Source organism: Lissotriton vulgaris, chromosome 1_2 (genome assembly GCF_964263255.1).
Source record: "Lissotriton vulgaris chromosome 1_2, aLisVul1.2, whole genome shotgun sequence".
Taxonomy (NCBI): domain Eukaryota; kingdom Metazoa; phylum Chordata; class Amphibia; order Caudata; family Salamandridae; genus Lissotriton; species Lissotriton vulgaris.
In genome coordinates, this window is record NC_141686.1 from 330,669,675 (window position 1) to 330,695,689 (window position 26,015).

Genomic DNA, 26,015 nt, shown 5'->3' on the forward strand with positions numbered 1-26,015 from the left:
TCAGAGGTGCCAGGGAAGCCGGTTCTCGTCGAGCTGGGCCGTCGGATCCTTGAGGAAGGACTTGCAGCAAACCGCAGAGTTCTTAGATGGTGCCCGCTGATGCAGGGTGACTACTCCTTAGTCACAAGGGAGAAATCTTGAGAAGAGTCTTGAATGTCCTTTCGTAGAAAGTAGTTCTTGATTCAAAGATGATCTAATTTGGAAGGGTCCCCGCTCCTGCCTTTATTCTAAAGAAAGGGGTGGGTACATGACTAGGTCCTGCCCTAAGGGTGGGACCAGGAAGGGGGGTAGTTACACCCCTCTCTCCTGTCGGACTTTCCCCAGGCCAGGGCTGGCGCCCCTGGAACTGGTTCTGACCGGCAGATGCGTAGTGAGCACCGGGGTGCCACTCCGCAGTCACCTTCTCGCAGAAGCCCTACCTACCCAGAATACACAAACCCTGTCTGGGACGGTGCGAACACCGCCCTCGACAGGAAACCCTTTGTCCAAGCGCCCCTCGCTGGAAGGACTCCCAGCAGCAGGAGGTCAGACTCGTGTCTGTGGTGGCAGCATCCATTTTGTGGAGCTGAGGCTTTAGTTAACTTTAACCGGGGTTCACAGTTACGTACATGTCGTGTCCCTCTAGAAGGGCGGAATGCTAACCTTGTCGCCAGAATTGGTGAGAGGGCAGCATCCCGATTCGTATGACACCTTACTCGACATGCCTTGATAACGCGACACCAAAGTTACCGATGTGGTACGCGTTATCATGGAACAGCCATTGGGTCTTGGTTCCGCAAGCTGCAACCGGGCTCGGCTCGGGCCAGAACCTAGTTCACACGAGCCCACGCACTCTGCCTTCAGGATTGTCAAGGCCTGCCATAGGAGTGACTGATAGGAACTCGGGTGTCCATTGTATGGTTAGATATAGAGCTACTATACCTACAGCAAAGGGTGATTACACGACTTTGCCCCAGCTGTCATGCAGCCAGTTGTGTCAAATTTAGGAGGCCAGCCAGGGGTGGCATAATACATGCTGCAGCCCCTGGCGGCCCTGGGTACACCTATGCCCTGCGTTACGGGGTCTGATAAGGTGGCCCAGTACCAATTGGTAAATGCACCTAGGGTACATATCGTAATTTAGAAAGAGAACAGCCAGGCTGTGGGTCTGATTGGCAGGCCCACAGCCAGAGAAAGTCGTAAACCAGTGAAACAAAAGCAAAAAATCTGGGTGATCATAGGATTGCAGACCCTACTCTCCTACAGCGAGAATGCGGCCTGCCCTGGATCGCCCGTAAGTTAACCCACCATCATTACATATGTTGTATGTAATAAACCTGCAGCAATTTTTCCCAAACCTAATTCTGTGTTTGTGTATTATTTGCGGGTTTGGGCATCACAGGGGCGGGGGTTCTGGTGGCCCTGATGCGACTATGCTAGGTCACAGGATGGGTGGGTGGATGTTTGGACAGGCGCACGCATAGCTGAAGGATGAGTGAACGGATTGGTGGATGGAATGGGCCATGGATTGAAGTAGTGTGGCTCACTGGTTAGAGGCGGCAGACCCGAGAGCAGAGGACGGCCCGGGACCAGGGTTCGATTCCCAGCGCGGCAGGTTTCTGGACCAGGGTCAGTGGACTCGATAATTCTCTCGCCTCGGTGCCCACTCTGATCAACGATCACACTCGGCAACTCTGGGCATTAGCTTGCCTCATCTTCACTAACGGCCCCACCAGACCGCCGGGGATGCCTGGTCTCACCCTGGAGATACCCATTAAGGGGCCATCTCTCAGGGAAGCCAGGAAGGGTTTCGCAGCGGTCGAAGCGCCTTGGGACCCTCCGGGTAAGTAGTGCGCTGTATAAATGCCTATACATACATTGGGGGAATAATAAATGATTGATTGATGAGGGAGTGAATGGATAACAGAACAGAAAGCTGAAATGGAGCATATCAGCGGGTAGATACAATGTCCTTGTTCAGAGTTCGCAGTATATAAAACTGCACAAATAAACAACATTGAATGCAACCATCTGGCATTGTTTGATAACACCGAAAATGATGGAAGTAGAGTCCAATTCGACATGTACGTTTTCTGGACGTTTTGTGAGCAGTCCCACGTGACCACTGGAGCCATGCGCAGCCCAGCCCGCACGGCCGCCTCAGACCATCTTGACGGGTGAAAACAATGCGGTCACGGCGGAGTTTCTAAAAAACACAGAAAAGGTGTTGTTTTCGCTTTGCGTGTCCCTCCCCCTCCCCCTTTCCTCCCCTGTTGTTCCTGTTGTCATTGACTTCAGACCTGGCCAGTTCAGTCTCCTCCAATCTGAAGTGGATTTGGAAATGTTTAGCCCCAGATATCTGATAGTCTTGTTATCTCACACCAATGGGACAAGACCTCCCAATGGCTCGGCAGGGCTCGCACACATTAATACTGCGAATCTCGGACTTATTCCAAAACTGGAGGCTCGTTCAGACTCCATAAGAACGGACACCAATGAAACGCGGCAGCTTTGGCACCTGGGCCTAGAAGTATACTTATTTACACAAAAGACCCGATTTGAAGAATTGGGCCGCTTGTGACCGCAAAAATTCTACTTGGGTTGTACGAAGACCAAATTGTGACACAACAACTTATTACTGAATCACAATTCAGCTTTTGCTCTCCGGTGGTTGGAAGTGGGGGGGGGGGGGGGGGGGGGGGTGTTAAGGGCGTCCCTTCCTACTGTCAAATATAAATGTTATGTATGAATGTTTTGGGTCTGAACTGCAGACTCAAAACATTTGCATTTTTCTACCATTTTTAAAATGGTGGTAACCCGTTCACAAACCAGAAGGGCGTGCCCAAAGAACCAGTTCCCCTTTGAAAATGGCTGGCAAAATAGTTTTTTAAGAGTGGGCAGTGGTCCCAACACAGGCCACTGCTTAATAAAAAAGACAATAAGACACTTCAATTGTTCATCCTTTAAGGAAACAGCCTGCGTTGAACAAAATACATTTATTTATTTTAAAGCAATCATAGACTTGGTCTGCTGACCCTGGCAGGCCACCATCCCTGTGATTATTGCAATTCTTACCACCAGCACTTGTTTATGATGCTCCGCCACATGGTGGCGCTGTCTACTTTCGTTCTTAAACGCAGGCCATAAGCAGACTGGTTAACAATTCAGTCCGCCTTAAATATTCTGGTTTTAGGTGACCTGTAATAGTCTAAATGGTCACCTTTGTAGGAGTTTGAAGACACTTGGCAGCGCTGGCAGGGGCACTGGGTGGCACAAGCAGCAGGGGCCTCCTGTAGATTGCCCTGGCATTTATTTTTCTGCAAATGAAGCCCTCCCCTCTGCTTCTGTAAGAGCGAGAAAAGCATATGTGGCTATTTCTGAACCATTGCATTCATTCCCACTGCAGCAGATGACACGGAAAGTTTAATATGTGTTACAAAACCATTCAGAAGGTGGGCGTGCAGCCTGTCCGTCAGAGTCGGACCTGCCAGTCCACATAGGATTGTTCGAAGAACCATCCACCATTTCTTCAAAGTGTGATGGCTTCATTTCATTTAAATCAATTCATTGGTTCATCGTCATTTTTCACAAGTCACAAGAGGTGACAGACTTCATGCACCCTTTAAATGTGTTTGTCTTTTACATATAAAATTAAATTAGGAAATACATTTGCATCTCAGAGGCACAGCCTCCTCCGTCACAAGAAGTAGTTAGTGCCAGAAATTGGATTGTAGGTTGACTGGGGTGCAAGTCATTCATCGTATTTGTTTTCTGGTGTTGTTTAGGCCTGGGCGTAGTTTGCATAGCAGCACTAGCTGTAGCTGATGACACTGTACTTGTCTGCACTGCGAAAAAATTGCAAAATAATTGCAAATGGCATCATGTATAGTGCCAGTTATGATACAATAAGTATCACTATCTTTATATGCTAAAGTGCATATAGTACTTTCACAAATGTGAAACTGAAAATATTAGCAAGCAGTGGGAGATGTGAGGATTTTGGAATCCTCCCTAACCTAGGGGGGGTACCAAACAGATACCTGGAAAACAAAAATGCACATCTTATTGAACGATTCGGTGGGGTCCCATCCTCTCAGGACCACCCCAAGCAGTTATTGGCAACAAAAAAAAACCATGCCCTGCAAAGCATTATGGGATGAGATTGGCAGTGAATATTATATAGTATCCAATATCAAAATAATTCTACAAAGACCTGCAGTTCAACTGGTGGTTACTAGATGTCCCTGACGAGTCGAATGGGAGCGGATTTATAAAGCGCATGGTTACCCGTAAGCGTCCCAGCGCTGGAGAGTAGAGATTGCTGAGGGGAAGAAAGTATTCTAGGAGTCCTAAGGAAAGAGAAAAGTTTTAAGGAGTTTACGAAACTTCTGGAGACTGGGTTCACTTCAGATCTTACGTGGAAGGGCATTCCGCAGAGTCTCAGCATCGACAGAGAACCAACGTCCTCCTGTGCGAGCCCTCTTCACTCTAGGGACATAGGCAAGGTACCAATGATCAGAACGGAGTGCCCTTTTGGCTTTGTAGGGGCCCACTAAACTCCTCATAATGAGGGGGCCCTCGCCCTGTAAGGATTTATGCATAAGGATTTAAATTTGATCCTCTTGCGTATTGGCAACCAATGAAGAGTTCAAAGGGCAGGTTTGACTGAGAGCTTAGCAGGTGAACCAGTGAGCAGCCTAGCTGCTGAATTTTGGATCAGTTGAAGTTTATTTATGGTAGCTTCTGGAGCGCCTAAATAGACCGCGTTGCTGTAATCCAGCCTGGAGAGGATTACGCCTTGAATAAGGAGCTTCCCAGAATGGGGAGGGAGGAGAGGGAGGACTTTTCGTGCAGTGCGGAATAGGCCAAAACATATGCCAGCCATTTTTTTGGCTTGGGTTCTAAATGAGAGATCTTGGTCTAGCCATAGTCAGACTTTTGATTTAATTTTTTTGGGGTAGGGAGAGCTCCCATACAGGCAGGCCAAATGGAGTCAGCTACAGATGTCATTTTATGTCCCAGGATCATAAGCTCGGTTTTAGCTCCGTTTAATTTAAGTAGGGATTTATTCATCCAGTCATGAATTTGACAGGCAGGATCGGAGATTTTCGGAGCAATGGACTGATTGAGTAAGCATGACGACTAATTGTGTGTCGTCCGCGTAGGTGACTAATTTGATCCCAAAAATAGTGACTATGTCTTCCAGAGGGGACATATAAACGTTGAGAAGCGTTGGGCTCAACTATGAGCCCTGCGGTACACCACGCTGGAGAGGGATCAGTTTGGAGCGGGCGTTACCTTCCCAGACCTGGAAAGTTCGGTTGTTTAAAAAGGATGTTAGCCACAACAGGGCAGAGCCCGAAACTCCCATGTTACATAGGCGCTGGATGAGGAAACGGTGATCAACCGTATCAAAGGCCGCGCCTAAATCCAGGAGGATCACAACTGCTGATCCTCCTGAGTCCAAGATCCGCCTTGCTTCTTCAACCACCGCTATGAGGGCAGTGTCTGTCCCCTGACCTGGGCGGAAGCCTGTCTGGGAGCTGCGCAGCAGCTCATTCGATTCCAGGAAGGATGACAATTGCGGATTGGATATTTTCTCAGCAATTTTTCTGAGCCCCAGCATGAGATAGGCCGATAAATGCCCAACTCGGAGGGGTCCAGCTGTGGCTTCTTAAATAAGGCCTTTACTGTTGTTTCTACGTGTCCAGCCTGTTTGGGACACTCTTCTTCATCACTGCCACTCTGACTACTCATGCCACTCTGACTACTCATGCCACCCTCTGGCCCACCCATGCCACCCTCTGTTTCATCACAGCACCCTCTGGTTGTCCAGTGTACATTATTGTGGCAAAGCACACCTTCCCTGCCTCAAGTGACCTGAATTAATTTGGGGCTGATTAATGTGTCACAGAATATTTTTTTAGCTGGCACCTGCTTCCTTAGTGCTTCCTGATTAGTGATCTTTTGCACTTGCTAAGTGCTTTCATTGTTGCAAAATTAGTTACAACACCTGCCCTGCCCCAACTGACAATGAATTAGGGGCTGATTAATGTGTCACTGGATTTGAACTTCCAGCCTGGCTCCTGCTTGTCTCCCTTAGCTGTAATTCAGGACCTTTGTGGCATATGTGTAACTATTATGAGGGTCAGAGCAGGGTCACATGCAAGTAGGCAACTGAACTCTGGAGGGGCCCCTCAGGAAGCACTACAGGAAATGGCTACTAATGATGAGCTTGAACTTTTGAACCTGGTAAGTAGTTTCAGTTTTGCTAAGATCGTATTTCTGCAATTTAGCGCTTATTCTTGGGGCGCAAAGTTGAACTGGGAAGCCGCAAACTCACGCGAACAGTGCAAGCAAGCCATAAAATCTGCTGCTCGCGGATTTGGCGGGAAATTCGCGGATTGCGAATTTACCGAAAATCCGCAAAATCCGCAAGCGGAACGGATTTTCCGCCCATACTTACAATGGACTGATTGAGTAAGCATGACAACTAATTGTGTGTCATCCGCGTAGGTGACTAATTTGATCCCAAAAAGAGCGACTATGTCTTCCAGAGGGAACATATAAACGTTGAGAAGCGTTGGGCTCAACTATGAGCCCTGCGGTACACCACGCTGGAGAGGGATCAGTTTGGAGCAGGCGTTACCTTCCCAGACCTGGAAAGTTCTGTTGTTTTAAAAGGATGTTAGCCACAACAGGGCAGAGCCCGAAACTCCCATATTACATAGGTGCTGGATGAGGAAACTGTGATCAACCGTATCAAAGGCCGCGCCTAAATTCAGGAGGATCACAACTGCTGATCCTCCCGAGTCCAAGATCCGCCTTGCTTCTTCAACCACCGCTATGAGGGCAGTGTCTGTCCCCTGACCTGGGCGGAAGCCTGTCTGGGATCTGCGCAGCAGCTCATTCGATTCCAGGAAGGATGACAATTGCGGATTGGATATTTTCTCAGCAATTTTTCTGAGCCCCAGCACGAGATAGGCCGATAAATGCCCAACTCGGAGGGGTCCAGCTGTGGCTTCTTTAATAAGGCCTCTACAATGGCTTTTTTCCAGCTAGGTGGGACAGTGCCTTGGGAGGAGTTAATTAAGTCAGTGGCCAAAGGGGCAATAGTGGGTGTGATCAGTTTTAGAATGTGATTGGAACGGGGTCACTGGGAGATCCACGTTGTGTTGATGCCAGCACTTTTTGGAATTCTTCCCTGGAGACTGAGACGAAAGAATCTAGATGAGGGCCCAGCATTGGGGCCCTGGGACTACTGAATTCTGGTGAATGGTCGCTATGAGGTAAAGTTTTTAAGATGTTTTGGATTTTGCGGTCGAAGAATTCAGCGAGTTGATTGCATCTGGCCCCTGAGGTGGCAGGGGCAGGAGGAGGATCCCGGACTTTCAAGAGTTCCTTCACTATACGGAAGGTTTCTCTGGGAGAATTGGAGGAGGTTCTAATTTTCTCCTTGAAAAAAGCAGCCTGGGCGGCTTTAAGTGAAGTTTTCTAGGACCTAATGGCTGATCTGTATGCAGTTTTGTTGTTATTGGCCCAGTCTTTCCTCCATGCACGCTCTCATTTTTTGCATCCTTTCCTCTGGTCCCGGAGTTCTGACGTGTACCAAGGAGAGGTAAAGGAGCTGCTTTTCTTTTCCACTCTTTTCCTTGGTAGGATACCGTCAAGTGAGCTATCGAGCCAGCTCGTGAGATTTAGGTCTGCTACCAGCGGGTCTGGATCGTGTAATGGGGCGGTTTGCACCAATATATTTGTCCGGTTCTCAAGGATCTTTCTAAGCTGCGTATTACCGGGGCTTGGCCTGTGTCCATGGGGATTTGCTAGTTGAACGGAATAAGAAAGTGGTCGGACCAAGGGATAGGTAGTGGATGCCTGGATTCCAAGAGGGGAATATTAGAGAAAATGGGATCCAAAAGATGCCCTTTGGGGGTGTGTGGCATATGAGTTCTGAGCCGCAGGTCATAGGATTTTAGGTCCAGTATTAATTCACCCGCCACTTTATCTAGGGGATCATTGAAGTGGAGATTTAAATCACCCAGTAACACAAAATTGGACAAAGTAGTGGCTAGTGAGATAACTATCTCCAGTAGTGAGCTACTAAAGTGCCCTCGGCTGCCTGGAGGGCGGTACACCAGAAGGCCTGACATAGATCTTATAGGGGAGATTTGGATAGTGAAGTAGAAGCTCTCACAATCAGAAACGCCGCTGTCGGCCATCCTGCAGGTGAGATGATTTCTATACACTATGGCGACTGCATCCCCTTTGCCGCTAGGCCTGTTCTGTGACTGGATGAGATATCCTTGGAGAGCGTGTTGACTATATCCGGATCGGAATTACGGGACAGCCATGTTTACATTAGGAACAATGCATTCAGTTTATAGTCTTGAATCAAAAGATTGATCTCTGGAGAGTGTTTCAGCAGCGACCAGCAATTCAATAGGGCCATGCGTAGATCGGTCTCAGCATGTTCAGCAGACTTTTTTGCAGGCATAGAGTGGTTACAACGGCTGCAGTGGGTGTATGGGCCATCTGGATTAAGCAGATTACTGCATGCATGGTTTTCTCCATTCTTAGTTTGAGTGCTGCACACAAGTAGATTGTGGTAGGAGGGGGGAGACTAGGAGGCGGCGGCAGGGCCAAGACTAGGAGGCGGCGGCAGGGCCAAGACTAGGAGGCGGCGGCAGGGCCAAGACTAGGAGGCGGCGGCAGGGCCGGAAGGGGCAAGACTAGGAGGCGGCGGCAGGGCCGGAAGGGGCAAGACTAGGAGGCGGCGGCAGGGCCGGAAGGGGCAAGACTAGGAGGCGGCAGGGCCGGAAGGGGGAAGACTAGGAGGCGGCAGGGCCGGAAGGGGGAAGACTAGGAGGCGGCAGGGCCAGAAGGGGGAAGACTAGGAGGCGGCAGGGCCAGAAGGGGGAAGACTAGGAGGCGGCAGGGCCAGAAGGGGGAGACTAGGAGGCGGCAGGGCCAGAAGGGGGAGACTAGGAGGCGGCAGGGCCAGAAGGGGGAGACTAGGAGGCGGCAGGGCCAGAAGGGGGAGACTAGGAGGCGGCAGGGCCAGTAAGGGGAGACATGTCATGTGCCAAGGCTTCTAGAGCACAAACTCAGTGGGTTGGTGGATTCTTCAAAATCATCTATTAAGATATTTTGCCACTGGAGGAGCCAAGCAAGAGCTGCCCAGTCAGTGTGTAGGAGGGGTTGCTGTCGCCGGGTCCAGAGTTCCTCTTGGACACAGGATTGACTGTTCTTGTTGGAAGCAGCTGCCCTGGACGCCAGTAGTTTGGGTATCAAAGGCCATTCTGGCAGCATCAAGCCAAATTTAGGCTCTGAAAGTCTTGCTTTTCTTTGCTGGCTTACAGGCTGGTTTTGTGGTCTAAACCAAAGATGGGGTCGAAGGGCATGGCTTTGGCGACGATGGCTGGGAGGACATCTGGTCAGGAGCTTGGTGCCGACCATGGCCTTGTGGCAGACTGGAGGCCCATGACTGGCCTGTGAGCTGGAGGTTAGACCCTCTGGAAGGCTGTGCTCAGCTTGGGAGTAGTTGGAGGAGGCCTGTGTGTACCTACTGAAGCAACTTAGATGCAGGATGCTGGCTAGAAATGAATGAAAGAAATGAAAAAAGATTAATAAAGCGCATGGCTGCCCTGGAGCGTCCCAGCGCTGAGGTGCAGAGGAGATCTGAGGGAAACTCAGGGGGAAACTCGGGGGGGGGGGGGGGGTGACCGGTGATATTATGGGTCTTGTGGGAACAGGTGTCTTCAGGAGTTTATGAAACTTCAAGTAGGTCGGTTCGGATCAAAGACTAATCGGCAGGGAGTTCCACAAGGTTGCAGCAATGACCGAAAAACGCCACCCTCCAGTTCGGGCCTTCCTAACTCTGAACAGTGGCCAGGTTACCCTGGGAGGAGCTCAGGGTCCTGGTGGTTTTGTAGGGATAGAGCATTTTCCCAAGGATAGGGGGCCCTTTGCCCTGAAGGGATCTATGGGTGATACACAGCCTTAAATTTGATCCTTTCCCTAGACGGTGGTTCACTAATTTGGACAGCTTTCCTCTAGCAAGAATACCCGAGCCTCTGCGCCAGAAGTCACAGGCTGCCTGTGGTGTCCTGGTGTGACCAGGAGCTGAGACTCATCCACTTGTGGCATCCAAGCGACAGCATCACACATGGTAGCAGGGGGTCTTTATTAGGGCAGGCGAGTCACACCTAAGAGGAGGCCTCCTGATGTTCCAGGGACCAAGGTTATGAGGTCGGTCCTAGCATTTTGCTCAAAACTGGCAGGAATGGCGTCCTATCCATCACAGAAACATTCAAATTGAGGAATAACTGGAGCACTGTGGATAGAGGCCGCGGGTGGGGCGTTAAAGGTTTTAGTTGTGGAGCCAAGTGAGAGATGTGCATTGCTTGGAACTGGAGAGAATACATGACAATAGGTAATACGAACGAGTGCAAATGATTCTAACCAGCCTGCCAACACCATGTGGCATCAACCTAGAGCTTGGTGGACACATCGGAACCAGGCAGTGGAGAGAAAACTGATGGAGCCGATGCCCCTGCACATACCGCAATCAGAGGAGTCACTACACCTTGTGACTCGAATGTTTTCAATCAGGGGTTTATAAAGGGCACCGCTCACCCGTGAGGTACTTAAGGTGCTAGGGGCGCAGCTCCAGGTCAGTCGAAGAGCCAGGTCTTGAGGTCCTTCCTGAAAGTGTGCAGGGTTGGCGAGAGTCTGATGTTCACAGGGAGCTCGTTCCAAGTCTTGGATGCGAAGTAGGAGAAGGCTCTCCTGCCCGTTCTGTTTCTATGGATGCAGGCGACCTCTGCCAGGGTGAGGTTGGCAGAGGTTCCTCTTGGGTGCATGGAAGGGCACTAGCGGTATTGGTTTCCGATGTTGAGGGATTTGTAGGCGTGGGTGATTAGTTTGAAGGTGACTCTTCGACAGGAGCCAGTGGATGGCTCATAGGTGTTGTGTCATGTGTTTGTGATGCAGTGTCCCGAGAGAGTCTGGCTGCGGCGTGGGTCAAGGTCTTTCTACAGTCAGGGGGCGGGGATCCATTTGAAGGTCTTGGTGGATGCACAGGCAGTTTAAGCTAGTGGAGGAGACTTGATCTGGTGGTTCATGGAGGGGAAGCGACGAGGAGGATGCCAAGGTTTTGTGCGTGGTTTGTAGGGGTGGGTGGATTCCTGAGGGCGGAGGACCACCAGGTGTTGTCCCAGGCAGAGTTGCAGGGTCTGAGGATGAGCACCTCAGTCTTCACAGAGTTGAGATTCAAGGAACTGTCTTTCAGACATGCTGCCACGTTCTTCCTTCCTGGAAGGTGAGTCTGCGGTCTTCAGGATTCTTCGTGAATGAGAGGATGAGCTGTATGTCGTCTGCGTAGGATACAATGCTGATCCCATGCTGTCTGATTTGAGACGAGGGGCCATGTAAATGTTGAAGAGCGTGGGGTTGAGTGAGGAACCTTACGGGTACTCCGTAGTGGATATTGGTGGGTTTGGAGAGGAAGGTAGTCTGTTCTCTGGATTCTGCCAGAGAGAAATGATCAGATCCAGTCAAGGGCAGCTCCTTGTATCCCAGTGTCATGAAGTCTGGCTGCAAGAGTGCGATGAGAAAGTCGAAGGCTGCAAAGATGTCTAGAAGGAGGAGGGCTGCCATATTTCCTGGTCTACTTCCTAGATGAAAAACGCACACATCTGAGCACAACATTAGATTTGCAGGTGTATGGCTAGCGTGTGTATATAAAGCCATACATGCTACAAACATACAGCTCCTAAGCAACACTGAAGGGTGGGAAGGGGACTTTGTGTTGGGTAAAAGGCCAGGACGCTTCATGCTGGGGAAGAGAAGTATCTGAAATCTTGCAAAAAGAAGGAGTGGTAGTGTCCTTTCACTGTTCTTCCATCTCCCACCCCTCCAAGAAGAAGCAAGAAACATTCACATTTCAGAGCATTTATTTACCTCCAATGGTACAAAAAACATTCAAAGATTCACATTATTTGGTCCTTCAGAGACGGACATTTAAGAGATCATGTGTTCTCAGACTACCCATTAGTTGTCCTGGTTTACAAAAGTTACTAAGAGCTTAACTACTTCGCTTCCCAAAGACCTACATAAACGCTCACCCCTGGAGAGCTCCATGCAAGTCCCTAGAGAACTGAAACCTGAGCGGGGTTAGACAAGTGCTGGTGACGGAGACCTCAGCCTAGGTGCAGGCAGCTACAGGGTGCTTTGCCACCCAACCCTTGGGAGTAAAGGCTACTTCTAGTTGGGTGCAAGGGGCTGGTGGGCAGTAGCAGTGCATCTTTTGAGGTGGCCAGCCCTCCACCAGTGATCATCTTTGACTGGGGATCACTGTTTGCCATTCCCGTTGATAGGGCGAGCCTTGCGGGCATCCGACTCCAGGAAGGCCTTGAGGTTGGGTCGTGCAGAGAGGCGCTCAACGTATGCGTGGAGGAGAGGGAAGTCCTTCAGGCAGTCTGGAGCGAGCACCAGGTGTGCGAGCAGGATGTCCAGGAGAACATAGTCCGCGTACGAGATCTAAGGGAGAGAGAAGGCAGAGTTAGAGGCGAGACCCTGGAAGAGATGGAGGCCATGTCAAAAAAGAAATTCACTTTGGGCACATTAACACAGACAAGTAAGCTTCTATATACAAACTGCACATCAATTCCTCAAACATACATACAATAATCAGAGCAATACACTAATTAACCAGATTAACGAGCCTAACCCATGGTTTCTATTGAACACCTCGGGAGCTGCACGCGGGAGGCCTGGCATCTACCTCTTTAAGAGGCAGCGTTACTATAAAGACTGAGAAGACTGAAGTAATCTCTCAAGAGTTCCAGCGCGCCTGATTCAAATCAACTGAATCGTGATATTCACAACATTGCACCGCGTGCAAGCAAGATAAGATTTTTTAATACCTGCGATAAGGTCTATACAAATACATTTAGCAGCTGAAAACACGACTTGAACTGAGAGGAGGGAGGTGTTTCTCCCCTACCTTGAAGGCAGACCTTCTTTTAAAGTTATCTGGGGAAGACAGCTAATATTTTCCTGAGGAAGATGGCTGTATGATTAATGTCCGTCGAAATGCGTTGAAAATTGGGGGAGAAGTTCAACATATATTGATGTAGTATTCTGATTGGTGCTGAATATACCTTCTTTGTACCTCCTTTTCAAGCTATAGGAATTAATTGGATGAACTTGTGTATATGATTTGTTCCCATGTATATTGTCTGTTTTCCCTTGTTTTACACACTTTTTAATGTGTTTTTAATCTTCTTTTAATTACAATAATAAACTGTGCATATTGAATTAATTTGCCTTTTCAGAATCTGGTTTAGTGTATTGCTCCGATTATTGTATGTATGTTTGAGGAATTGATTTGCAGTTTGTATATATAAGCTTACTTGTCCTTGTTAATGTGCCCAAAGGGAATTTCTCTTTTTTGACATTGTCAATAGTTGGTACCCCATCCCTTTGGTAGAGGGTCCCTCTCTCTTTTATTAGAGAGATGGAGGCCAACCACCACACGAGACGAGCCACTTACCTTGTTTCCAACAATGAACCCTTTCCCGCCGTGATTCTTGGACAGGAGACACTCAAAGGGTTGAAGATCTTTAGGCAGGTTTTCAACGTATGGAGCCTTTCCATCCTCCTGGGGGAGGGAAAAAAAACAACTGACTTAGTCATCAAGATCCCTGGTCATTTCAAGACTGGGGTTGAATGGCATTCGACATCTTCAAACCAACACTCCTTCCGATTGAGGCTAAGTGATGTCAATGAAACAAGATCCCAGAACACAACCACCCAATCTGATCAGACATACAAGAGCAGGTGGGCAAGGGGCCCAGAGTGGAACCCACCAATCAGAATCTGGGGAGCAAAAGAATGATAGATCAACCCAGATCCTTGTGACTGGGGGTGGGTGTTTGCATTGTCCAGCATTCCGTCCATCAAGGGTTTCTTTTGCAAGATGAATTGTGATCGGACAATTCCAGTCAGTTCATCCATGCTAATAAGCCTAAATTTATGTTAATACATCTATAACAAGCATTGGCACGTTTGACGGCCAGGAGCCAGTGATAACAGGGATTCCGTTTACTAGTCACACCAAGGTTACCGTGGTCTGTACTGTCCACATGCCTGCCACCCTTACTGCTACACAAACTACAGCTTGGGACTGGGTCCGCTTACAAGATAAACCTTGGCCTTACCTGGAGCGGACACTCCTAGAAACAGAACTATTCTTTGCTTGAGGGATGACAGGACCTGATGGAGGCGTTACTCGACGCCTGATTGGCTGTTGCATTCTGGTTAAAGTGACTTCCAGTCTATCCTCTGCAGATGGTTTGGGACCTATTTTTGGGTTTGTTTAAACAGTCATTATTACTACTCCATAAGGTATAGTAATACCCCGAAAGGCTGCTCGGAGTCTGCCCTGAAACTAATCGAAGTTTGTTGCAGTTTTATAGCACAAACTCAACCCGAAGACATCTTTACAAGCACCAGCTGCCACAGACGGACCCATTCATTTTGTTAGGCACGGAGAGATGAAGTGATGCGCCCAGAATCACAGGATGCCGAGCGTCCTGGCAGAGACTTGAAGCTCAGGTCGACCGCTCTAGCCCTTAGGCCACATTTGCTTTCCTAAAAGCTCCTGACCGAACATTAGCAGAAAGCAATTCAGAAAAGTTACCAAAGTGAAAAAGCCATAAATGAATGCGGGGGGTGGGGGGAGGGGGTTCAATGGAGTACTTCATGGAAGAGGGTAATAGTGGTTTGATTGCTGAGAAGCTGTGCTTTATTTTTAAGTGTGTACTTTGCATTTTGTAAACGTGGCTCTTGGCTCTGATAGTGTTCACTTTGAGAAAGAAACCCAAGTCAAGAATCTCTAGAGGAGATTCAGCTCCTCTGGACCACCACATAAGGCAAGCATTGACAAAAGCAACAATCCTGGCTTACTGGACCAATGCATGTAGAGACAGGCATTCACATAAACTAACAAGGTAAGGTGTAAACTGCACTTGTAAACAGATTATGAATAGAAAAATGCATTAACAGAATGAAATGGCTGGAAGGAAGAGCAGCTCTTGCCATGCCCCACACCCCCACCGCTTCGATACTGGGCAAGGCTCGGGTGGTAAAGAGGAAATCCATGGAGGGGCCAGCGTCAGAGGTGTGAAAACAATCAAGAGTCTTTAGAGAAGGTTGTCCTGCAGCAGGACAACTGCAGAGAGGAGAAAACTGCAGCCAGAGTTGGTCGAAAGGGCTTCACATGCACCATGCAGGGGGGGTTGAGGGGGGTGCGGGGGATAGGGGGGTGCGTCCTGGAATAACCAGGTCACCAAAAGGGTGGAAAAAGGCACAAGATGCATTTTTGGAGCTGAAGCACAGACTATCAAGGACCAGGGTTGGCTTGAGGGACCTTAGCGACCAGGTGCCATTTTATAAGAGCCGCGGGCCAAGTCCCAGGAGCAAAGTACATGAATGTGTTCCCTCCAAGGAGGGAGACAGCAGGCGGGAGAGGTGGTAGCGACTCACGTAGTTCTGGTAGATCATCTTGGCGTACTTCATGCGCAGGTCTTCCACGCCATCGGCGACCATGTCCATGTTGGCCGCTTCATGGTTGTCCTTTCCGTAGAGGTCTGGAGGAACAGGGAGTGAGCGGGTTAGACTTTGGAAAGAAGGGGGGCCCTACATAACTAATGAACTAGCAATACGCAGGAAAAAAGAAACCCATCAGGAAAAGGACTATAGCCAGTTAGATGAACATATGACAATATATTCTAGGTGTAATACACAAACGTAACCACTATTGTGATCAATACACAGAAATAACTATAGAAATATAGATTTGTTTTTTACAAATCTCATTTTTCTCTTTTGGATTTAGTTCATATCAATTCATATATAGTGAAATTAACAAAAACGGTCTGTAGTTCCTCAGGAACCGCCATATTTATGTACCTACAGGCTCTTCCACTCTCAAGACATGGACCTTACATGCACGTTCAGAGGCTCTTTCCACACTCCCCACCAGACAGGAGTCCTGAGGATGGAGTCGCGCCGCTCCACCCATGCCCTCCCGCTCGATTCAAACAGGGCATTTTCCTGCCGTTTTGCTAGTGGAGCTGAAGGATTTGGTTACAATTGGACGAAGGCGGTATGAAGTGAGGCTCATATTGGCTGCCCCTTCAAGACACCAGAACCAGGCTTGTAGCTCTAACAGAATCCTTGTAGGCCAATAGGTCTCGCTTTTGGGACCGTATAACTAGTTATGCAGCACAATATCCTTGGTGCAACAACATTAACTGTTGCATGGTTAAACACTTATAGGGTCACAAAGTTAAGCCCTATTGGCTATGCCAATGCTTGTTCTCCTTTGCGCACACTCCCTTCCTCTGCTGTCTCTGCACGCCCTGTCCTCCACTGTAGCACCCAGTGTTCCCTCCATCATCCCTCCCTCTTCTCTTCTCTCTCCTCCTTCAACCTCCTTTCTCTGCTCATTATCCTTGGTCCCTCTTACCTTTGTCCTCCGCCATAGCCCTCCGGCCTCTGTTGCTCTCGCTTCTTCCCTCTCAGCTCCCTGGACCCCCCCCACGCTAACTTGGAACGTCACTGCTCATGGACAGCAGCCTCCCACCTTTGAACACAGTCTGGGGTCCTGGGAGAGGTTGGGCTGTAAAGTTACACAAGTCATAAATATTTTATTCTTTCTAGAAATGGTAAATTCTAAGAAAGGCAGGAGGGAGCGCGTGCTCTTCAGACAGGTGCCTTTTTCAGGCTTCGGCTCCAGAGACCAGGTATCCAGACATCACAACATTAAGGGGTAATTGGCTAAAAATGTAAAACAAGCATTGGCATAGCCAATGGGTCACACCTTTGGGACCTTATAAGTTTAGTTATGCAGCACAATATCCTTGGTGCAACAACGTCAACTGTTGCATGCAGTGATCCTTAGCAGGGAGCAGCCTTTCAAAGACACTTCCTGTGCTAACGCCCCCCACCCCACCAGGTCAGGTGTCCCCTCTGCCAGACCCCACTCACCGTGGTTCCGGGCCAGGTAGCGCAGGATGGCGTTGGACTGGTACAGCTCAAAGTCTCCATCTTTAAAGCCCGGCAGCTGCCCAAACACCTGTGAGGGGCAAGGACAGGGGGTGAAATGAACAAGCGCCTAGAGGGGCAAGGACAGGGGGTGAAATAAACAAGCGCCTAGAAGTCCAGGACAGAATATGTGACCTTCATTTCCACCCGAAACCAAAAATACCTGGCCTGCTCTTTCTACCCCCCACCAGGACTGCTCCCCCACCATTAGAAAGACTGTCCCTCCGTAGCAGAGGGGCTACTCCCACCACCAGAACGGCAGTTCAACACCCCCCTCCACAATGAAAACTGACCCCCCCCTCCTCTCACACTGTCCTGCTCCGAGACTTCCAGGGACACCACCGTCTCACCAGATTCTGCCTGGGATCCTTAAGTGTGGGACTCCCTGCCACTAACCCCCGTAGCGCCTACATACAAGGACTGCCCTTGATTGGCTCCCTACTGGAGCAGGCCACCTAAAGTGACCATATTCAACTAGACACGTTTCTGGGAGAAGTTTCAAAGTACAAAAAGTGTTGAACTTGCCAATGCTTGTTCATGGTTTACAATGCAGCGCACCATGGGGCAAAAATTGACAGATGCATGACGCATCTGCTGCTGTAAGGGCGGTGCATTGCTGGAGCTCCGACGCAGCTCCAGCAAGGCTCAGGGTCCCCCCTATACCTAACCCGCTGCGTCAATCCTTATGCCTGCTTAAAGCAGGCGCAGGGTTTTGACGCAGCATGGCCTGAAAAGTGGCTGAGTGAAATCTTGTACATTTCACACAGCGACTTTTAGGAGGAGTTCCTGCACCAGAACGCCTACATGTGGTGCAGGGCTTTACAACGTGACGCATCTCCCTAGATGAGTCATGTTGCAAATACCCAGCACCATGGCGCTGGCTTTGCGCTGCCGCGTCACAAAAGCGACGCAACAGTGGTGTAAAAGAGGTGCAAGGGGCTTGTAAATCTGCCCCTTAGTTGCCAAGCAGCAGTGTGGCCGACCTGAACCTCACAAACCAGGCTCGGGAGGAGGGACACTAGTGCCTGCTGACCCACGTCCAGGTGCTAGGCATCAGGCACCCCCGTCTACTCTTACACCCTGATCCACTGGCAGACCTGAACCCCACAAACCACAGCATGGAAGCACCGGCTCAGCGCCACGAAGCGCGTCCCAGTGCCTCGGGGCCACCTCCAGGCGCCTTCCAGTTACCCTTGCCAGCACCCAGAGTTAGTCAGACTTACGCATTTCTTTTTGAGGTCTCCTTGGGTCCAGTGGTCAAAGGTCACAACGTCCTCCTTCCAGTCCTGCCCCTGGTCTGCCAGCAGCATGCGGGCCGCCTCTGCGCGACCTGGAAGAGGGCAAGAGGTGGCATTAGAGGTGAAATAAACCATGGGAGAGTAACCCAAGGGGCAGCAAGCAAGGGCAAGAACCCCAGGGGGAAGCTAGCAAGAGGTGGCATGAAGGGCAAGAATTAAAACCCAGTGGGGCAGCTAATTTTAAATTTTACGCATTTGTTCACTTAACTCGTTCTATGTTCCCTCTGAAGCTGAACTGGTCCCTCCAGACTGGCTGACACCCCTCCCTGCCCATTGACCCAGACTGTCCCCCCCCTCCAGTCTGGCTGATGCCCAATGTCCCCCCCCTCTCCAGTCTGGCTGACTCCCTGACCTTTGACACCGATTGTCCCTCCCTTTGTTGGACCCGGCCCATTTGGCAGGTTCACCCCTAAACTTTTCGCTTTTAATTGTGACCTGGTACTAGTTTTTGGCTTCTGCGCACTTCAACACTGCGTCCCAGTGTGAAGTGCATGCGCAGTCTGAGTGCGTGTGATGAGATTGGCCTGCCCTCCCACAGGAATGCATGGGCGATAGGTGTGTCCATGGTAGTTCCTGATGTGTGGGGAGTGCAGGGGCGAGTTTGGTATGTGCTAACCCGTGAGATTAAATGCTGAGCCACGGTGTGCGCAGATTTAATGTGAAGTGCCAATTCTAGAATGGGACAGGTCTGTAGTAAATGTGAATTGACTGTCTGGCTTGTGATTAGCTGGAGCTGGCTGTTGTGACTGGCTCCAGGAGTCACGATGGGTCTGCCGCGGTGGTGAATGGAGAGATCTGCATGTTATGGGAGGGAGGAGTACACCTGGGACCTGAATAGGGCTGGGCCTTCCATACACAATGCTGGCTCCGCCCCCTGTGGTGAGACTGGTGTCCCTAGCCTGTCCTACACAATGCTGGCTCCACCCCCCGTGGTGAGACTGGTGTCCCTAGCCTGTCCTACATAATGCTGGCTCCGCCCCCTGTGGTGCCCCTAGCCTGTCCAGTGAATGGAGAGAGGGGCTGAGCACAACAAAGTGCTCCAGAACCAGCTGTGTCTGGTTTTCCCCCTACCCTGCACCCTCCAGACAAAGGAAATGTATAAAAAGGTGCTGTGACCCCATGTAAAATGTTGTGTTCCAACTTGAGGGGGGCCTGCTGCTGGGTACCAGAAGGACAACCACTGGGGACTGCCTCCCTGCTGGAGGGCCCTGTGAGCTGGCCCCTAAGCCCAGCCTTTGTCCCCCATGCCTGCTGACAGACTTGCTTCGGACTCTACACCCCCTTGCACCTGGAAAGCGCCACATCTTTATTTTACTGAGGAGCACTTTGATTGATTCCCCCGGAAGAGCTGGGGCCCTGCAGTGTCGCGCTTTTGAGGATAGGGGAATCCCTAGATTAGAGATTCCCCTGTGACGCCGGCCGCACGGGTGCCCACCCTGCTTATTTTTTCATTGTGTTGTGCAGGTGCCAACCCTGCGACTTGACCCTTTGCAACCACAGTTGCGGTGCGGGAGCCCACCCCGCCTTGCCTGCTGCATATCTGCCCTTTTAAATGCCCTAGCAGATGCCCACCTCGCCAAGGACCTTGTGCTGCTATTTATGACCCAGCGGGTGCCCACCCCGCCAGGGACCTTGTATTTAAATGGGAGCCTAGTCTGTATTGCCGTCAATCTCAGAAAAATCAATGCTGCCGGCCCAGGGGGTTCTTGGAGAAGGGCGCGCCGCCATTGGCTAACACCCCAGAACCTGGAGGCTCGTCACAAGGGCTGTGCTGCCATTAGCTGCCCAAGAGGAAGTTAGATGGAAGTTGACAGGAGCCCACCCCGCGCTCTGGTGCACAAGGCCAGCTAAGGAAAAGAGCCGGCAAGTCTGCCCGGGGCTCTCGTGAGAGGAGCCCTGCAGCCCAGGGAAGCCGTTTCAGAAGAGGGCTCCAGTCTCCTCCAATGCCGATCCATGAAGGAGCCGCTTCGAGAACACCTAACAGGTAAAAAAAGCTACCAGCAGTGCTATGTAGACGCAAGGCCAGGAGCAGTTGATAAGCCGGCGGGGGAGGGGCGGGGGTGTGTGAGTTCACGCACCCCGCTGGTGCCTCTACCCTGAGCAGCCCTGCTTTCCAGAGGGCTGCTTTGACGGTTGACCCAGTTTGTGTATCTCGAGCGGCCCCACCTGGCAGCGGGCCGCTCCCACGATGAGTGCACTGGTTGAGAGGGTCCAGAGGGGCCCCTGGCCATTCCCACAGTTTGGCTCCTTATTTCTAGAGTCCCCATGAGGGGCCTGGGATATCAGTAATTTAGGGCCTGTGTTTATTCTCTTTGGAGGCCTGTTTTAAAAGTCCCAAGGAGGACTTGGGGGCCATGTCCAGTTAGAAATCCCAGTGGGGACACTGAAGAAGCCCAGCAAGGCCCAGGAGTGCCAGGCTGTATATGCACATTCTTCCAGCTGTCCTGCGAGAGCGCACACAGCTGCAACGCTTTGGGGCATTTTGTCTTTCAGTTAGAGTCCCACCGAGGGCTCATCGGGCATGCGGGTGCCCACGTTCATTTACACAGCTGCCCAGCAAGTAGTGGGCAGCGGTCACGTTTAGGCCTGGTTTTGCGCGGTTGCTTTTCGCTGCATGCGCAGCCAGCCCAGACATCCTGGACTAAGAGCATTTGAGCCCCATGGAAGGCTAGTTGGCCTGGGGTCAGTATCTAATGTCATCTTGGCGCAATGTGATTACCTACTATGTTTGTGATTACCTTATACCTAATGTGTTTTATGTGTAATGTGCAATGCCCTTATGCCTGTGATAACTCTGTTTTTATGATTAGGAGGTTTGTTTGCCTAGTATGGTTCATACTAGTGAGTTTGTTTCCCTGCGGGATCTATGCCTAAGGTGATCAGTATTGCGTAGTGTGTACCTACCTTTTACCAGTGGTTATTGGTTGCGTTCTACAATTGTTATTTTATGCTACAGTTATTCCAAGTGCTATTTCTACTAAGGGCTCATTTCTGACGGTGGCCCATGTGGCCCTGTCCTGTGTATATAATCCCCTGTAAACACGGCCCAGTGTCAGTTGGCCCAGTGTAATTCTAGGATTATGATTAATGCGTTTATGGTAATACAAAAACTATTTTTATCTATAACCTTGTGTGGAGTTCCATTTTGAGGTGTGCCTAGTGTGTTGCTGTGTGTGTGTTGAGCAAATGCAAGTGCTTTACACATTGCCTCCGGGATAAGCCGGACTGCTCGTGCCAAGCTACCAAGGAGGGTGAGGTGGGGTTGTCTTGGCGTGCAACTTCCTTGCCCTGACTAGAGTGGTGGTTTCTGCCTGGCTTTGGCGCAATCCTTAGCCAACCAGAAACCCCATTTCTAACAGACCCTGTGGTTATTTAAATACCTCATTTGTTCCCTTGTGTTTATTCTTGCTTTCGCAACTTTGTACAGCGCTCAGATACCCGTAGGGGTAATGTGCGTGCCATAGAAGACTCTTCAAATAAATAAACGGCATGAGAGGGCGAAGAACGATTATAGTAACCTCTACCCTCCATGACTGGCAGTGCCTTCCCAGCGTGTTCTGCCATGGATTGCAGTGTTATCCTTCTACCTGTCTTTAGTACTTTTTGTAACTTGCACGCGCCACTTCTCTTGTAACACACTGTTTGCTACCTCTCACATTTTGTTTGCTTTTGATACTTGCACACGTGCCACCATTGCCTACGGAACGTTTGTTCTTGTGCTTGAGTGTCCTCCATGTATTGCAGCATTATACCTCTATGTTTACTTTGTACGCTTCTGTAACCTGCACACATGTCACTCTTTCCTCCTGTAACTTAACGTTTGCTTTTGTAATTTGTTCACCTGTAATGTTCTCATGTATCAATTCTATTCCTATTGTGAAGCGCTCTGACGCCTTCGGGTAAAGTCCGCGCTATATAAAAACGCATAAAATAAACCAGGGGCGGAGAGCAACAGCTGGGCCTGGAGGGGTGGACACTCGAGGGTCCGGTCCCCGAGGCCCGTCTCATCCACGGATCTGGGGCTCAGTGGAAGACATCTCGGCGGGGTTCAGGGCCCCTCTTCCAAGGTGGGTTCAGGGCTTTAAGTGGGACGAAAACTGGAGGGTGTCACAAAGGGGTGTGGCCAATGTATTGATTAAACTGTTCGATTAATTAAAATGACAGTAAAAGGATAACATTAGAACCCCGCCCACCGGGTGGCCAGTGTAATGAGGGGCGTGGTTTAAAACACGTCAGCTACAAATCTATTCTTAGCACAGGGGGCCGCCGACTTGTACTTTGCTGTTCCTCGTGGCATCCAGATATGAGACCAAAAGTAACATCACACCTACAACCAGTCAGGTCCATTGGCTTTGCCAATGGTTGTTATTTGCATAAGATACATAAGCTGCAACTATAGCTTGTATTTAATATAAAAGCTTCCACTTAAAGCCCAGGTGAGACCACGACAATGGGTGGGTTCGGCACAAGTCCCCGCGCGGAGGTGTGGGGGGCACCAGGCGCCCCTCGAGGCTGAGCTGCTTTGGGGCAGGAGGCGCCTAGAGGCAGCAGGAGATCGTGTCCAGGCTGGTTGCTATGCTGTGTGACGTCATCGCCCGCCGATCTTGTAGTTTCCAAGAAAAAGTCTCAGGGGAGAAGAAAAACCGGCTGTGTAGCCCCCACCACCCGAGCTGTCCCTCGGGCGGGGCAGGTCTTTAAGTGGGATGAAAAAACTGGGGGGGGGGGGGTCTCTCAAAGGGGCGTGGCCAGTGTAATTAGAGGTGTGGCTTTAAATCACTTACACAAAAAATCTGTGCTTAGCATAGTGTGCCGCCCAACTTGTATTTTGCTGTTTCCGTCATTGCATCCAGTTATTTGATACAAGTAACATCACATCTACAATAAGTAAGTAATATTGGCTTGGTCAATGGTTATTACTTGCAGATTGATTGATTCATTGAAGATAAAGCTGCAAATATAAACTGTACATAATATTGACAAAGCTTCCAATTAAATCCTTGGTGACCCTCCCACAATGTTGCTGCTCCCGAGTTTCAGAAAGAGAAGGGAAATTGAGAAAGAAAATGACTTAAGAGGATTTCCCTTCCCCCACAACGCTCACCTGGCATGACGTCATGCTGTAACTTCTCTACTACTGAGAAGTGAGCAGAGCACATCCTTGCGTCTGGTGCTGTCTCGAAACGGTCTCTGGGCTTTGTTTTGAGCCATGGCACTTTTTTCCGGACTGCAGTGACAGCAACCAGTGGTCATTGCAGTCCGGGGAAAAAAACGGGCTGCATGTGTCATGGCTCAAAACCGAGCCCGATAGAGACCCGTTTCGAGGCCCCCTGAAAAAAACTGCCGGTGCTCAGACCCCTTGAGACCCGGCCCACTTAAAGGCCTGGGGCGGGGCATTATTCAATGAGAGGCCCAGGCCTCGCTGAAGTCCGGCCCTCCACCAGGGCTCCCCATCTGCCCTCCAGGCCCCGCCCCCCCTACACCAGGCCCCCCCTTGCCCACCCCCTGCCCTCCACCAGTGCTCCCCCTCCCACCAGGCCCTCCTACCCTCCACCAGCCCCCCTCCCTCCACACCCTCAACGAGCCCCCCCCCCCCCCCCTACGCCCTCCACCAGACCCCCCTTCCACTAGGGCCGACCGACCCCCACCCGGAGTCCGGCCCCCCTCCATCAGCCCCCCCCCCCCCCCCTCAAAACCCTCCACCAGGGCCCCCCACTCTGCCCTCCCAGGGGCCCCTTGATGGGCCTCGAGGCGCTGTACTCACCTCGCACGTTGAAGTAGATGAAGGTGTAGCTGTGCACTGGAAGAGAAGAACAGTCAGTGAGTCTCGGGGGAGGGGGCACAAAGGAGCATTGGCAAAGACAATAGGCCTGGCTCTTAGTCCGAATAATAGCGAGGGGGGGCGGGGCTAGATTGGATGACTGTCCTTCAGCGTCGGGTTGGCAACGCGGGCACTAGGGCAATGCCCGAGGGGCCGGTGTCCAGTTCCGGCTGTGGGCTGCTTTTTTGAGCAGTCTGGGTGCGGTTGCAGTGCTCGGATGCTGCCAGGGGCCCGGTGGGGGCCTGAGGGGCCTCGATGTCACTCCCTTTCCCTCGCTGGGCCAGCCCTTCGATGTATGCATATTGAGTGAGGGCAGGGGGCCTCAGCAAAAGTGGCCCCACTTGTATTCAGGGGTGTTTCACCTGTCTTAAGTAATCCGTGCATTTTTTTACCGCCCCCCCCCCCCCCCCATTTTTTATAAAACTTCGCTGAAGGTGTGTTATGGGTAATATGCAAATGTGAGCCACTTCTAGCTGCCCGGCCGACTTCTAATCCCAATCCAACCCTGCTGGCCTTCCATGCAGCGCACACATACATTCCCTGAGCATCAAAGCGCTTTACAAGCCCAGTGAAGGGAGTGCTGTGCCCGCGTTCAGAGTGGGTGGAGACAGGAGGGGTCAGGGAAGGCGGTCTGACCGGGTCCGGCGGGCACTGGGCGAGGGCCGGAGCTGCAGCTCGGGGCCCTTTTTTGGGCGGGCGGGGGGGGGGGGGGGTCATTTGAATCAACATTAAAGGGAGGCGGGAAGTGGATTGAAGCGCCAACCCTGGAGTGGGTGTGTTTTGGGCACCGCCTGGCGCTTTAACAAAGGTGAGGCGCTGGACAGGGGCCAGGCCCTGGGCACCGGTCGGCGCTGTCTCTATCCTTACAGGGCAGCGCGGGGCCGAGACGGCTGGAAGCGAGGCGCTCGAGGCACTTTATACAGACTTCCAAAATCTAAGGCGTGCCGGCGAACTTCGAGGGGGGAGGGGGGGGTCAGGGGCCCGGCTGTACTCGCCCCCACCCTTGAGGTGGTGAGGCCAGCAGAGGAGAAAATACGAGGGTGGGGCTGGGGTCGGAGGGAGGAGAACGAGCATAGACGGGAGGGGGGGTGGGGTGGAGGGCGGCAGGTAGACTGTCAGAGGAGAAATGACCCGATCCCGGCGCTGCCGCAGACTCACTGTTGCTCGTGGGCGTCCCGGGTCTGGTGCTGAGGCCGGCGGGGATGGTGCTGAGGCTGTCGTGCCTGACGCCGGCTGGGCTGCTGGTGCTGCTGAGGCCGGCGGGGCTGGGGCTGCTGAGGCCGGCGGGGCTGGGGCGGAGACACTTCTGCTGCTGCTGCACCTGAGGACTGGACAAGAAGAAGACCAGAGGAGCCGGTTACTTGCTACGGGGTTTCCTTTTATAAGCCTCAGGGAGTCCCATGACCAGTGCTGAGTCATTCCTCAGCAACGCCCCCTCCCCTCCTTAAAGAGCTAGGGGCCGCTCCGATCGTGTGCACCCAGACTGTGCACTGATACTGTGCACGCAGAGCGCCAAGCGTGGCACCCGGGCTGTACACTGACCCACTAGTATACGTGACGTCTCGTGTGCACCCCCCCCCCTACCCCCCTGTACACCTATGGGCAGTGCCCGAGCCCTGTGCATCAGACGACGGACTAGACTGAGCTCTGAGTTACAGGCTGTGCTCTGACAGTGCACGCAGACTCTGCTCTGTGACTGAGCGTTCACCTGGTCTGTGCACTAAGCCCATGCACGGAGACTGTACTCTGAGCCCATGCACGGGGACTGTGCTCTGAGCCCATGCACGGGGACTGTGCACTGAGCCCAT

General features: G+C 51.2%; 1 protein-coding gene across 1 annotated transcript; it reads right to left on the reverse strand.

Annotated features, from left to right (window-relative positions):
- Positions 1 to 11,915: 11,915 nt before the first annotated feature.
- Positions 11,916 to 25,605, reverse strand: LOC147736665 (glutathione S-transferase P 1-like). The gene is made up of 7 exons (XM_086953425.1): positions 25,366 to 25,605; positions 24,151 to 24,186; positions 18,315 to 18,421; positions 17,035 to 17,122; positions 15,529 to 15,632; positions 13,535 to 13,642; positions 11,916 to 12,519 (listed from the first exon to the last, which is right to left on the reverse strand). Coding segments are annotated over exons 1-7 (633 nt in total). The 5' UTR covers positions 25,367 to 25,605; the 3' UTR covers positions 11,916 to 12,330.
- Between the last annotated feature and the right edge of the window lie 410 nt (positions 25,606 to 26,015).